At 38.9% G+C, this 12,474-nt stretch overlaps 1 protein-coding gene across 2 annotated transcripts in view; it reads right to left on the reverse strand.

Moving 5' to 3' along the window:
• RELN (reelin) overlaps nucleotides 1-12,474 on the reverse strand; it is a 535,402-nt gene that overhangs the window by 107,390 nt on the left and 415,538 nt on the right. For both annotated transcript variants that reach the window (XM_025929644.2, XM_086696880.1), the window contains exons 26-28: nucleotides 11,279-11,450; nucleotides 10,597-10,797; nucleotides 4,500-4,732 (exon numbers count right to left, since the gene is read on the reverse strand). In XM_025929644.2, the coding sequence (XP_025785429.1) occupies nucleotides 4,500-4,732; nucleotides 10,597-10,797; nucleotides 11,279-11,450 (606 nt within the window). The remainder of the gene's footprint in view (nucleotides 1-4,499; nucleotides 4,733-10,596; nucleotides 10,798-11,278; nucleotides 11,451-12,474) is intronic.

A 12,474-nucleotide genomic window follows, 5' to 3' on the forward strand; every position in this document is an offset into this window, starting at 1 on the left:
AGAGGATGCCTGGGTGAACAGGAGAATCAATTTCTATACCACCTTCTTCCGCCACCACATTTCAGATGTACATCAGCCTTTCAAACCAAGAAGCTTCCTGTGCATCTGCTGGTCATGTGCAGAGGTTCACAGGTGATGGTGGCAGTAGAGGAGACATTCTGCAGAATAGTAGGCAATTGTGTTTCTGGCACCTCTTCCCGCCCTCAAAATATTAACATTTTGCATTCTGCATAAGGAACCTACAGAAGGCTGCATGACATGACAGACTGTATGGTTGGGGACACTGCCGTGGGTCAGGGATATACCGGCATGTAGCTACTGTCACCAACATGTCTCCTTTGTAGGCAAGAACCAAGAGAATGAATATGAAGACAAAATGCTCCTTTGAGAAAATCAGGTTACGATTATTTGTGAAAGAGCAATGTTCTAGTAACTATTATAAGCATGTTGCCTCGTGGCAAAATAGCTCCCAATTTTAACAATTTTCACACTTCAAATTCTCAGCTTTCCAACACTGCATTTGGAGATAGCAGAGTTTAACATATTGCAGAAGAAACAACAGCTCTTAAAGTGGAAATATATTTACTATTCTTCAGTAGAGAGCTCTTTGTCACCAACATGCCATCAACCAGCAAGCTGGATGGTATTCAAATTAGCCAGGAAGCTGGACTCTAATGAAGAATATTTCTTCTTCCAACAGCTGAGGTCCAAAAAAAATATTGGTATGTTGGGAGCTTCAAAATATTGGCTCACTTTGTGATATTGAGGAAAACCTTCTTTTATTTCTCATATGTGGCTTTACTACTGCTTTCATAGTGATGTCTTACAACACCTGGATATGCTTGCTAGTCACTGCAGCAAATATACACCACTCGATGTTCCCCAGCTTCACAGCATGCTACACTATATATTTGGAAGAGCTGTGGTTGAGCCAATGTTTCAGAAAAGGATAGCTGGGGAGGGGGGGAGGCAGGCAGCTGGTAGTGAGGACTACAGGGCTACACTGTTACATGCCCAACTTCTGATGGGCAGAAAGCAGGATGAGATGGCTATTAAGATACAAACACAGATAAATTTTCATGTCAAAGGAAAGATACCTCAGAGGTTGAAGCCTACAGGGTAGAACCAACAGCTGAGAAGAACAATAGATTAAGGAATGACTCCTAAGGAACAGAACTTAATCAAGGCCACTTTCTTGTCCTAGACCTTGCTTATGGAGGAGGGAGTCCTAATAACAAGTATCTTGCTGGATTTCAGAATTCCTATTGGCCAGTGGCTGCTATGTGATTCCCATTCCTTCCTTATGATTATTATTATTTTTTTGAGTGGAAGTGTCTATTGTAGTTATCCTGTCAGTGTCTCGCCATTGTATGTTGGATGCTGATAACTGTCTTTTTAGTTCACAGGTTTCTAGATCGAGAGGAGCCATTTATGGGGATCCATGGCCATACCCTGACCTGATAGAGATCACAAGATCAGCAACTAGTGACTGATACTGTGATGGAATGATATTTGGGGGGTCTTGGGAGGAGAGTGAATACATTTGGCTGTTGGAAGAGATGTGAGTCACTGGGACTAGTAACACACTATGGTAGATTGTTACAATAACACCCCCAATGAATCACACTTCCTTGTGTACATGTTCCTCTATAAAGTGACTTTTCTGCACTTGCTATCAGAAAGAGGAGTCTGTTTTCCCACGTTCTGAATCTAGACTGGCCTTGTAACTTGCGCTGATCAATTGGATGTGGCAAATAAGATAGTCCTGCAGTTTTTACTTTCGTTCTCTTGGAACTCTGGAACCACCTAACTGTAAAAAACACTGGGATGAAGACAACATAGAGAGAAAGGTCTTGCTGAGCCCAAACACTAACCAACTCACCAATCAAATGCAGCTACATGATGGAGCCCAGAGAGAGCAGCAGAACAACCCAGATAATCCTACAAAACCATGAGGAAGTAAATCATTGTTGCTTTAAGCTATTAAGTTTTGGAGAGACAGGTTGACAGATAACTGTACATATATTATCTTAGGCTATACTCAAGAATATAAACAAGGAGTAGGATGGTTTTTTTAAGAAAGTAATGTATGGGGCGCCTGGGTGGCTCAGTCGGTTAAGCTCCCGACTTCGGCTCAGGTCATGATCTGACAGCTTGTGAGTTCAAGCCCCATGCTGACAGCTCAGAGCCTGGAGGCTGCTTCAGATTCTGTGTCCCCCTCTCTCTACTTCTCCTCTGCTCATGCTCTGTCTCTCTCTGTCTCAAAAATAAACAAACATTAAAAAAAATTTTTTTTTAAATAAGAAAATAATGTATCCATGCATTCTTGACTCCTTTTTCCTTCTACTGGTTAAGAGATGACAAGATCTAGAACAGCTGCCTTGGATCTGGAGATGAGACTCTTGTGCTCAGAGTGGCAGAACCACCCTGTCAGCTTTGAACTGATCACCTTTGGACTGCTATATGAGAAAGAATGGACTTCTACCTTGTTTAAGCCTTGTAAAGCATTTGTATTTGTTCTGTTACAGTAGCTGGGCCTGTAGCCTAACTAAAACAGAATGTAAGTCAAATTCTTAAATTTTGCTGAAGAAGGCCAACTCATCAACTTTGTTACCTATACATCAAATCTTCTCTCTTTAATATACTACAAAGAACACTGGCATAAAGGCAAAAAAATTATTAGTTGACTTAGATACACTGACTGACAAACTTTCTTGGGAAAGTTGGTTTAAAGCTTACGCTTCAAAGTTTAAGAGATTAACCCAGAAACTTGTACATCCTTGACTAAAATTGTTTCCCTACCTAGGAAGATTGTCTACCAAAGTCTGTGGTGTAATTTTTTAAGATGCATACCTAAGTACTGACGGAGGCAGAAGAACATAACCAGCTTCTCTAGCTAGATGAGGAACAATAAGTTTGGTGATCAATTAGGTGAAAGTTGTCACAGACAGAATGGTCTCCAAGAACTTTATGAATAGACCACTCCTATCAACTGCTATGCTTTTACCACTGTTATCAGTCTGGAGCAGGTAAGCTATGTTGTGGTGACCAACAATCCCCAATCTCAGTGGCTTAACTCAACAAAAGTTATTTCTTGCTTCTGCTGTATGCCCAGTGTAGGCTGGCAAGGCAGTCTGCTTGTTGTAGACATTAAGGGACCCAGACTGATGTAAACTACATCTCAAAACATGCTTTCGTAAAGCATAGAACATGACAAAATCCACATGGGCTCTTAAAAACCACACATTTGATTTCCATTCACATTTTATTAGACCACATCAAACTTTTAAAGATGCGGGGAAAATATAATCCTACCATATCCTAGGAAGGAAGCAAGCAAGCTGGAAATATTGCTGAATGGCACTAATGAATATTCCAAGTGTATATGAAGTCACAACCAGAAAGCTATACGAGTAGATAGATGTATATCATCTCAGCCCTGCAGAAATGCCTTGACTTAGTCACGATTTAATGCTACATCCTGGGATTCAATTAAGAAGTGTCTGCTTGAAGAATGTTTATCTTTCATAAAATGATAGAGTTAAAAATACTGATATCTACTTTACCTGGCATAAGGATACATATACATGCTATAAATCTATTTTAGAATACTAAGCATGGAAAAAATGTTATCCTTTTCTTAAAAATCAGAATGAATTTTTTCTTTTTATACAAACATGAGAACTAAATGACTATATATTTTTCCCCTTTGTCCTAGCTGCCAGAAAACTAAGAGTTAAATTTATTGCCCTATTAATGAAACTAATTCCTTCAAGTTCTTTTAATCCATTTATCTCATTTCTCTGTCAATTGATATTTAATCTTTATATTATTTTTATAGTTATTTAAAGGAATTTTTAAAAATCTTTTTTAATATGTATTTATTTTTGAGAGAGACAGAGAGACAGTGTGTGATCAGGGGAAGGGAAGAGAGAGAGACACACAGAATCCGAAGCAGGCTCCAGGCCCTGAGCTGTCAGCACAGAGCCTGACACAGGGCTCGAACTCATGGACCATGAGATCATGACCTGAGCTGAAGTAGGATGCTTAACTGACTGAGCCACCCAGGAGTCCCTAAAGGGATCTTTTATATTACAAGATATCTCAAATTGCCCACACAGGTAGGTATTAAATTACCAAAAATCTATATAAAGTCAAAGTCTGATATAATAATGCCTTATGACTCCCTTGGACTTTAAACATCTTTTGTTCACTGCTGTCCCAGTGCCCAGAATGGTGCTCAATAAATATTTGTTGGATGAATGAATGAATGAATGAATGAATGAGTAAATCTGTTTCACAAGCATGCATGGGTGCATGTGCACCTCAACACACACCTGGGCTCTGGGAACTTTGCCCCAGGGCTCTTTTCCTTATTTTGTGAACAGATATGGCTAGACTATATGAATTCTTGTAGGTTATTGAAATGATGGTATTGAGATAAATATATGCTTCCAAGAAATAACGCCTAGGGCACATAATAAGAATGGTCACTGTACCTGGATGCAAGAGACCTGGGAATAACAATGGTGATTCTCGTCCATTCCTCAAAGTCCCCTGTGTGATACACGGTGGGCTCACTTAGTTCTCGGGAGTTTCCTTCACATCCTTTGCCCACAGATGCTGGGTAACAGCCTTCTTTCACCAGAAACCAGGACATTCCAGCATCATGAGAATACTGAAGAAGAACTGGAGCAGCACTGCTGAATTGATTGGCACATCCTATGTTTAGCTGTCCAAAGGAAAGACAGAATTATAAAAGGTCTTCATTTCAAGTTATCATTTAATACATTAGGTGCTGCAGCAGCCAGGGCCCTTTATACTGAGTCTTTTATTGACAATGATAAGACATTCAGGTCAATTCCAAACAAGACCCTTCTGTAGGTTCTAGAAATCTTTAGGTGAGCAATGGGCGTTTTTTAAGAAAAGCTGGACCAGTTGCCATTTTGTCGATTTCTTGGGATTATAGGCAGGAAAACAGAAGGATAGTATCTCTGAGGTTGGAGCCATAGACAAAATCATGGAAGCCAAGAAATGGTTTTCTTCTCTGATCCCAGGCCTATATAAACAGAGGGAAGCAGAAGATAAAGAGCTATCCTCCTCAGGACATGAAGGTTACCTGAAGTGAGTGCCATCCTTCTGCTTTCAGTGGAACAAACATCTTTACTCCATTTTCTTGCCAAAGCTCAGTAAGAAATCATTGCTAACTTAGATGAAAAGAGCTAAGTTTTTGCCACTGCATCAAATAAGCAAAAATAATGTAGAAATAAAACCGTTATTGTCCTGTGCACTCATATAGAGGAATGTCATCACAGGATTAATAGTATTTAAAAAAAAAGAAAAATAAATAAAGCAACTTAAATCCCAATGCCCTAGCATGGGTATTTTTTTTTTTCCTGTTTTCTCTTCTAATCTTTATAAAGAGGCATACATTTTGGTTATTGTTGAAGTCATCACACTTCCTAAACTTTCCTTTTGTGGGGCACCTCAGGTAAGCAACCAACTTCAGCTCAGGTCATGATCTCGTGGTTCGTGGGGTCGAGCCCTGTGTGGGCCTCTGTGCTGATAGCTTGGAGCCTGGAACCTACTTCAGATTCTGTGTCTTCCTCTCTCTCTGCTCCTCCCCCACTCATGCTCTGTCTCTCTCTCAAAAATAAACATTAAATAAATAAATAAATAAAACTTTCCTTTTACTTTCTATTTAACATATTGTTTTATTATTATATGCAGCATTGCAAAGAATATATGTTTGTTCTTTAGTTGATCTGTTATCACCAGATAAATTCCTAGAAATAGTATTACTGAATCAAAATGCAGAAACACTTTAAATTTTTTTATTTGTATGTGTTCATTTTTAATCAGCTGGGTTCAAATGAATCAGTTTTACCACAGCTCTGAATGTTATTTAGGTTTAAAACAGTTTCTTTCTAAATTAGTATATGCACAAATAATTTTATTACTTTTTAGTTTATATTTTTTGGTAATTATAAATGTCAATCTCTTTTCTTGATATTTATTTGGTTATATGCCATCTTTTTTTCATTTGTTTTAATTTTTAATTTTTTTATTAAAAAATTTTTAAACATTTATTTACTTTTGAGAGACAGAGAGAGATAGAGCATGAGCAGGGGAGGGATGGAGAGAGAAGGAGACACAGAATCCGAAGCAGGCTCCAGGCTCTGAGCTGTCAGCACAGAGCCCAATGCAGGGCTTGAACCCACGAACCGAGAGATCATGATGTGAGCTGAAGTCAGACACTTAAATGACTGAGCCACCCGGGTGCCCCTAACATCTTTTTTTTTAAGTTTATTTATTTATTTTGAGAGAGAGAGGGAGAGAAAGTGAGAGTGAGGAGGGGCAGAGAGAGATGGAGAGAGAATCCTGAGCAGGGCTCAAACTCATAAACCATGAGATCATGACCTAAGCCAAAATCAAGAGTTAGACGCTTACCAACTGAGCCACCCAGGCGCCCCTATTTAATTACATACCATCTTACATGAATGATCTATTCATATCTTATTTAGGTTGTTGGTGGGAGCCACCATAGAGCTTTAATGTATAAGCCTAGAGATAAGAATAGTCAAACTGTATAAAAAAACTGAAGTAAGCACTCAAAGGAACATGATCATGACTGAAGAATAAAGGATGAAGAAAAGGTAGGGTCACAGGCATAATACTGGTCCAGACATCAAGAGGTCAACCAGTTCATACTTGTGACTATTGGTAGTTGGATCCAGTCTTTCAAAAGAAGATTCTATATTTTCCTTATTCCCATACTCACAGCTAGAAAGCATCTCTCAGAAGACTTTATAATTGGGCTAGTAGGAATTTTATTGTGATACATTTATCCAAGTTTATATAATTCAATGTCAATAATATAAGCAAAGACTTGACAATCTCAAATGCATGATTAAACTCTTTTAGCACAAATTCCTTTCGTTGCGCATTAGTAAGCATTAGCTTTTGGTTGGTAAGAGTTGATGGTAATTACAAAGGGCACACACAGTTAGCTTTTCATTATGGCCATCATTGTTTCTAAAGTAGGAAAGTTGACGGCACTTTCAGGCCTGACAAGTCTATGCTTTTTTAAATTGACCATTTAGTCTGCTTCTTAACTGTTAATGTTTTCTAGCATTCAATTCTTGGCTTTCTTATCTTTGTACTCTATACATGCTCCTTAATAAGTCGTTCACATCATAATTTCAAATTCCTTCTAAATACCTACAACTCCCAGACTGGGCCTCTCTCCAGCTGTCTGGAAAGGTCCATAACTGCTTCCCATGTATTTCCAGGTGAGCAGTCCACAGGCATCCCCAATTCCGCAGGCCCGGGTCTGCCCTCATCATCCATACCCTAAAACAAATCTTCCTGTATCTCCAGTTTCAATGACTGGAGCCAGGAATGTGGGAATCATTCTAAAATCCATTCTATCATCCAACAGGTCACCAAAACCTGTTGACTCTTTCCCTTTCACATCTCGCAGATCATCTACTTATTTTTATAATCTCACACAGTGCTTTAATCTGGCCTCATTTCATACTTTGATGACTGCTCTAGCATCCTTTCTTTACTCAGAATATAGTCAACAATCTGAGTACTTCTCCCCGCCTCCTCCACTCTTACACAGTCCTCATCTTTTACCTGGATCATTGCAATAGCTGCCCAGCTGGTCTTTCTGTCTCCACCTTTGCCTCTGCCACTGTACTCCCAGCACAGTCACCAGATTCTTTAAAAGCCTGAGTCAGAGTATGTCTCTTCTGCTAGCCATTTTATTCAGAGCAGAAGTCCAAGTCTGACCTCCTTTTTTCTATGTGTCTCCCTGTTCTCGCTCTCTTTGCTCTAGTCACAATGGCATCCTTGTGATTTTCTGAACTCTTGCAAGCACACTCCTGATGCCAGGCCTTTGTACTTTTTGTACCTTGTGCCTGGAATGGTCTTTCCCAGAAAGCTGCATAACTCACCCTTTTAACTTTTATAGGTCTCAGCTTAAAAGTCATTTTATTAGTGAGGGAACCTGACAACGCCTTATAAAATGATAACTACCCCACACCACTGGAGTCCACACTCTCTATTCCTATTTATGCTCATAGCATAAAACAGAGTCTGGTATATAGTAGAGGCTTTACAAATATTTGTTGAATAAATGAATAAATGCACTTGTTGATTACAGTTTCTCCTCTTGTTAAGTCGACACCTATACTGTTGCTGGAAGGATCTTTCTAAAACGGGTCTGATCTTTGCACTTAATGTATTAAAACCCTTCCATGACTCACTGCTCTTGGGTTAATGTCCAAGTGGCTTAACGTACCATATAAAGGTAACGAGGATCAACTTTCTCTCTCAACTTTGTGGCACACATCCTAAGAGTTTCCAAATTTTCATTTCTAATTTGCACTTTCATTTATTTTTGTATATTTGCACATTCTGTTCCAACTGGAATTCTTCCCCTTCCATTGTTCATCTGGCTAAGTCTGTATTTCCAGAGACCTTTCATTTCAACTTATCCATCTATCCATCCATCTATCCATCCATCCATCCTTCCATCCATCCTTCCATCCATCCATCTGTCCATCTGTCTATCCATCCATCCTTCCCTCCATCCATCTTTCCCTCCATCCATCCTTCCATCCATCCATCCATCCATCCATCCATCCATCCATCCATCCATCCTTCCAACTGACAGATGTTTTTGGAGCATCTGCCACACGCCAGGCAATATGCCAGGTACTCTCATACCACCCAGAGCCTATTTCTACTACAACACTCTTGTGAGAATTACTGTTCTCTCTTCTGGCTCACTTCCTAATTTCTGAGTTCCTTGAGGGCCAGGGCCATATTTTTCATGTCTATATTCTTAACAACTAGTGTTTGACAAATGGCATGCATTACAAAAATGTACCAGCACTTTGTACAAATGACACCAAGTTCTTGTCACAGATTCCAAATATACATTAATCATCAATCCCCAAATGACCCATATTACATATCTATTATCAATTAATAGCAACAATCCAAAGTCTTCTGCTGGTGTCATTTGAGAATTGAGATTATCTTAGGCATTGTGCATTCTTGCTGGTTGTTTAAGTACTTGAAACATTTAATAATGTTTTCTTGATTTAGATTTTTAATTTTATTTTATTTGTAATTTTTTAAAATGTTTATTTTTGAGAGAGAGAGAGAGAGAGAGAGATACAGAGACAGAGCATGAGTGGGGGAGGAGCCGAGAGAGAGGGAGACACAGAACCCGAAGCAGGCTCGAGGCTCTGAGCTGTCAGCACAGAGCCTGATGCAGGGCTTGAACCTACCAACCACAAGATCATGACCTGAGCCATAGTTGGATGCTTAACTGACTGAGTCACCCAGGCACCCCCTGATTTAGATTTTTTAAACACCAGAATGCCATCTTGCAGATTTTAACACCTACAGTATTGTGATTTTGTGATTAATGAAGGTGTCAAGTGAGAAAGAGCATAGTATTCCAGCAGGGTATTATTTTGCTATTTTGCTATTGCCATTATTTTGTTACCATTTTTAGGCAGTACCAACACAATAATATAGAGTCGTATACTGCTGTTAGTGGTTTTTCCACTGTAGTTTAGCATCAAACTCTAAACAGAGAAGAATAACATTTCACTAATCATTTTATTTATGACTAACTTTCTTGTTTACAGACCTGTGGAAATCATATTTGAAGAGCTGCCTATAAACATCTGATCTCTTGAATAATTCCATTTGTAAATTATTTACCATCTGCATCTTGCCGTTACGTAAGGACCATGTAGTTGTGCTAGCTCATTAAAACTGCATTACTTTCGACCCCAGAATTCACCAGTGGGATTTTATTATAAACAAAATGAAATTTTGATTAGGCTTCTGAAAAAAGAGCTTGTCAGAGTAAATACTTGCTATACATGTTGACATGTTCTTGGTGGTTTTTTTTTTTTTAATGTTTATTTATTTATTTTGAGAGACAGAGAGCAAGAGAGAGCGAGCCCTATTCGGGGAGAAGCAGAGACAGTATACAGAGAGAATCCCAAGCAGGCTCCACGCTGTCAGTGCAGAGCCTGACACAGGGCTCAATCTCACAAACTGGGAGAGCAGGACCTGAGCCGAAACCAAGAGTTGGACGCCTAACTGACCGAGCCACCCAGGCACTCCTATATGTGTAGACATGTTATCACAGTGCTGAAAAACAGCAAGGTTTTAAGAAAGCAGTGATCATTAAGGTATAAATTTACTGAATCAAAGGAAGGGAAGTTGTTTGAAAATCCTATAGTAAAAACGCAAAATAACTCATAAATCCCCAAAGCATTAGCAAATTGAAAAAGAGAACCCTCTTACCCTTCAGAAGCATGGGATTCATTAAGTCATAATCAGATAGAAAATCTAAAGGTCAGTTTTCAACCTGACCAGTTTTTTTCATTGTGGGTAAAGCTAAATAAAGAGCTTTGCCATTCTAAGAATGCTGAACCTTTGTTCAAGTGAGTCCCTTCTTCAAGAGAGTTTGAAAAATTTGTGTTCTTTCGATGTCACTTATAAGTCTGGGAGACGGTTTGCTCTTTTACCTGCCCTGGGAAGAAGTCTGTGCATAAATACCTTAAACTGTAGAACATATCCAGGTTTCAGAGTCAAATCTCGAGTTACTGCAAAGCGATCCCCATCTGATTTTCCAAATACCATGGCTGATGGTGTGGCAGAGCAGAAAGTTTCATTTTTAACCATTCCCTCATTGGCCAACATCAACCACACACTCATTTGATTCATAGGGTAATCAAAAGCTGGCTTCTCATAAAAGTTCTATTAGAAACAATACAGACAACACAGAAAGGCAATTTGATAGCTTTGAAAACAAGAAAGGAATTTTCAGTTTATGACATGCAGGGCCATGTACGATTTGTATTGCTAGGAAAACACAGCAGAATCTCTAAATTATTATTTTTTTAATGCCATAAGCCCTTTTTCCTGATGATTTAACCACTGAAAATATTTTGCCACTGTATATCTAATTTTATAAACACATTAATAATTGTGCTTGATGTCTTGGCCAGACTTCCTAGCCATTTTTTAAAAATATCTAAATAATCTGTGAAGTAGTAGCATAGAGAGAAAATAAAACGATTAAGTGTAAAAAAGTAACTACAAACACAGAAAACTTATGTTACTTATAAAGCTTATATTCCAGGGTCAAGCAATCAATCTTTGGGGGAAGTGAGGAATTCTGTAATCCCATCTATTTTTACAATCCTGTCTTCTTGGAGTTCAGGCATAGGAAAGATACCTGGGGTAAAGTCGGGTTCACAATGGGGATGACCTGCTTTTGTTTCTCTGACAGAATGATGATGTCATCGACTGCCCACTGATCGTAGCCTTCCCCTGAGAACACAGGCTGCCACCAGCGGAATCTTGTGCAAGAGGTCTTAGCGGCAGCTGGAAGTTCCAGGTAGACGAATCTGCATAAAAGGAAATCATTTACAGCTGGGAAAGGAAAGGCTGTTTTTCTTCTTAGCAGCTGTTTAAATAACAAGAGTAGCAACAAGAGAAAGTTTAGTTTTGTTTGATCTCTTGAGATATATATATATATTATATATATATAATATATAATATATAAAATATATGTAATAAATATATATATATAATATATATATATTAATTTTTTTTTTTGAGAGACAGGGAGAGACAGAACAGGGGAGGGGCAGACACAGAGGGAGACACAGAATCCAAAGCAGGCTCCAGGCTCTGAGCTGTTAGCATAGAGCCCGATGCGGGCTCGAATACACAAACCGTGAGATCATGACCTGAGCTGAAGTCCGATGCTTAACCGACTGAGCCACGCAGGTGCCCCTGATCTCTTGATATATATTTTTTAAGTTTAGACAGATCAGATCAAGAGGTTTAAAGTTGTAAGTCCGTTTAGTCCTGGCCATGTTTATTCCATTTGGAATTGTAACTTTTTGAGGCAGATATTTCTACTAAGTCTGATTTACTGAACCTTTTGATTACCATGACAACGGCATAACATTTTTAAGAAATACCTTGAAAAAACTGTTCCTCTGTATATTATTACATTAAAATAGCATTACAATTTTTTCCAAACCATTTCATTTTACTATGCATTAAAAATGATGGGGCGCCTGTGTGGCTCAGTTGATTAAGCGTTGGACTTTGGCTCAGGTCACGATCTCACGGTTCGTGGATTTGAGCCCCACGTTGGGCTCTGTGCTGGAAGTTTGGAGCCTGGAGCCTGCTTTGGATTCTGTGTCTCCCTCTCTCTCTCTCTCTGCCCCCTCCCCGGCTTGCTCTCATTCTCTCTCTCTCTCTCTCTCTCAAAAATGAATAAACATTAAGAAGAAACATTTTTTTTTTAAATAAAAACAAATGAAACAGAAAATCACCCATAATCTTCTGCATGGGGTTGACTTGTGCTAACATCTTGATGTATCATTAAAGCATGTAATCTTTCCTATAGGTGAAATA

The sequence above is a fragment of the Puma concolor genome, chromosome A2, assembly GCF_028749965.1.
Source record: "Puma concolor isolate L17-30 chromosome A2, mPumCon1.1.hap2, whole genome shotgun sequence".
Taxonomy (NCBI): domain Eukaryota; kingdom Metazoa; phylum Chordata; class Mammalia; order Carnivora; family Felidae; genus Puma; species Puma concolor.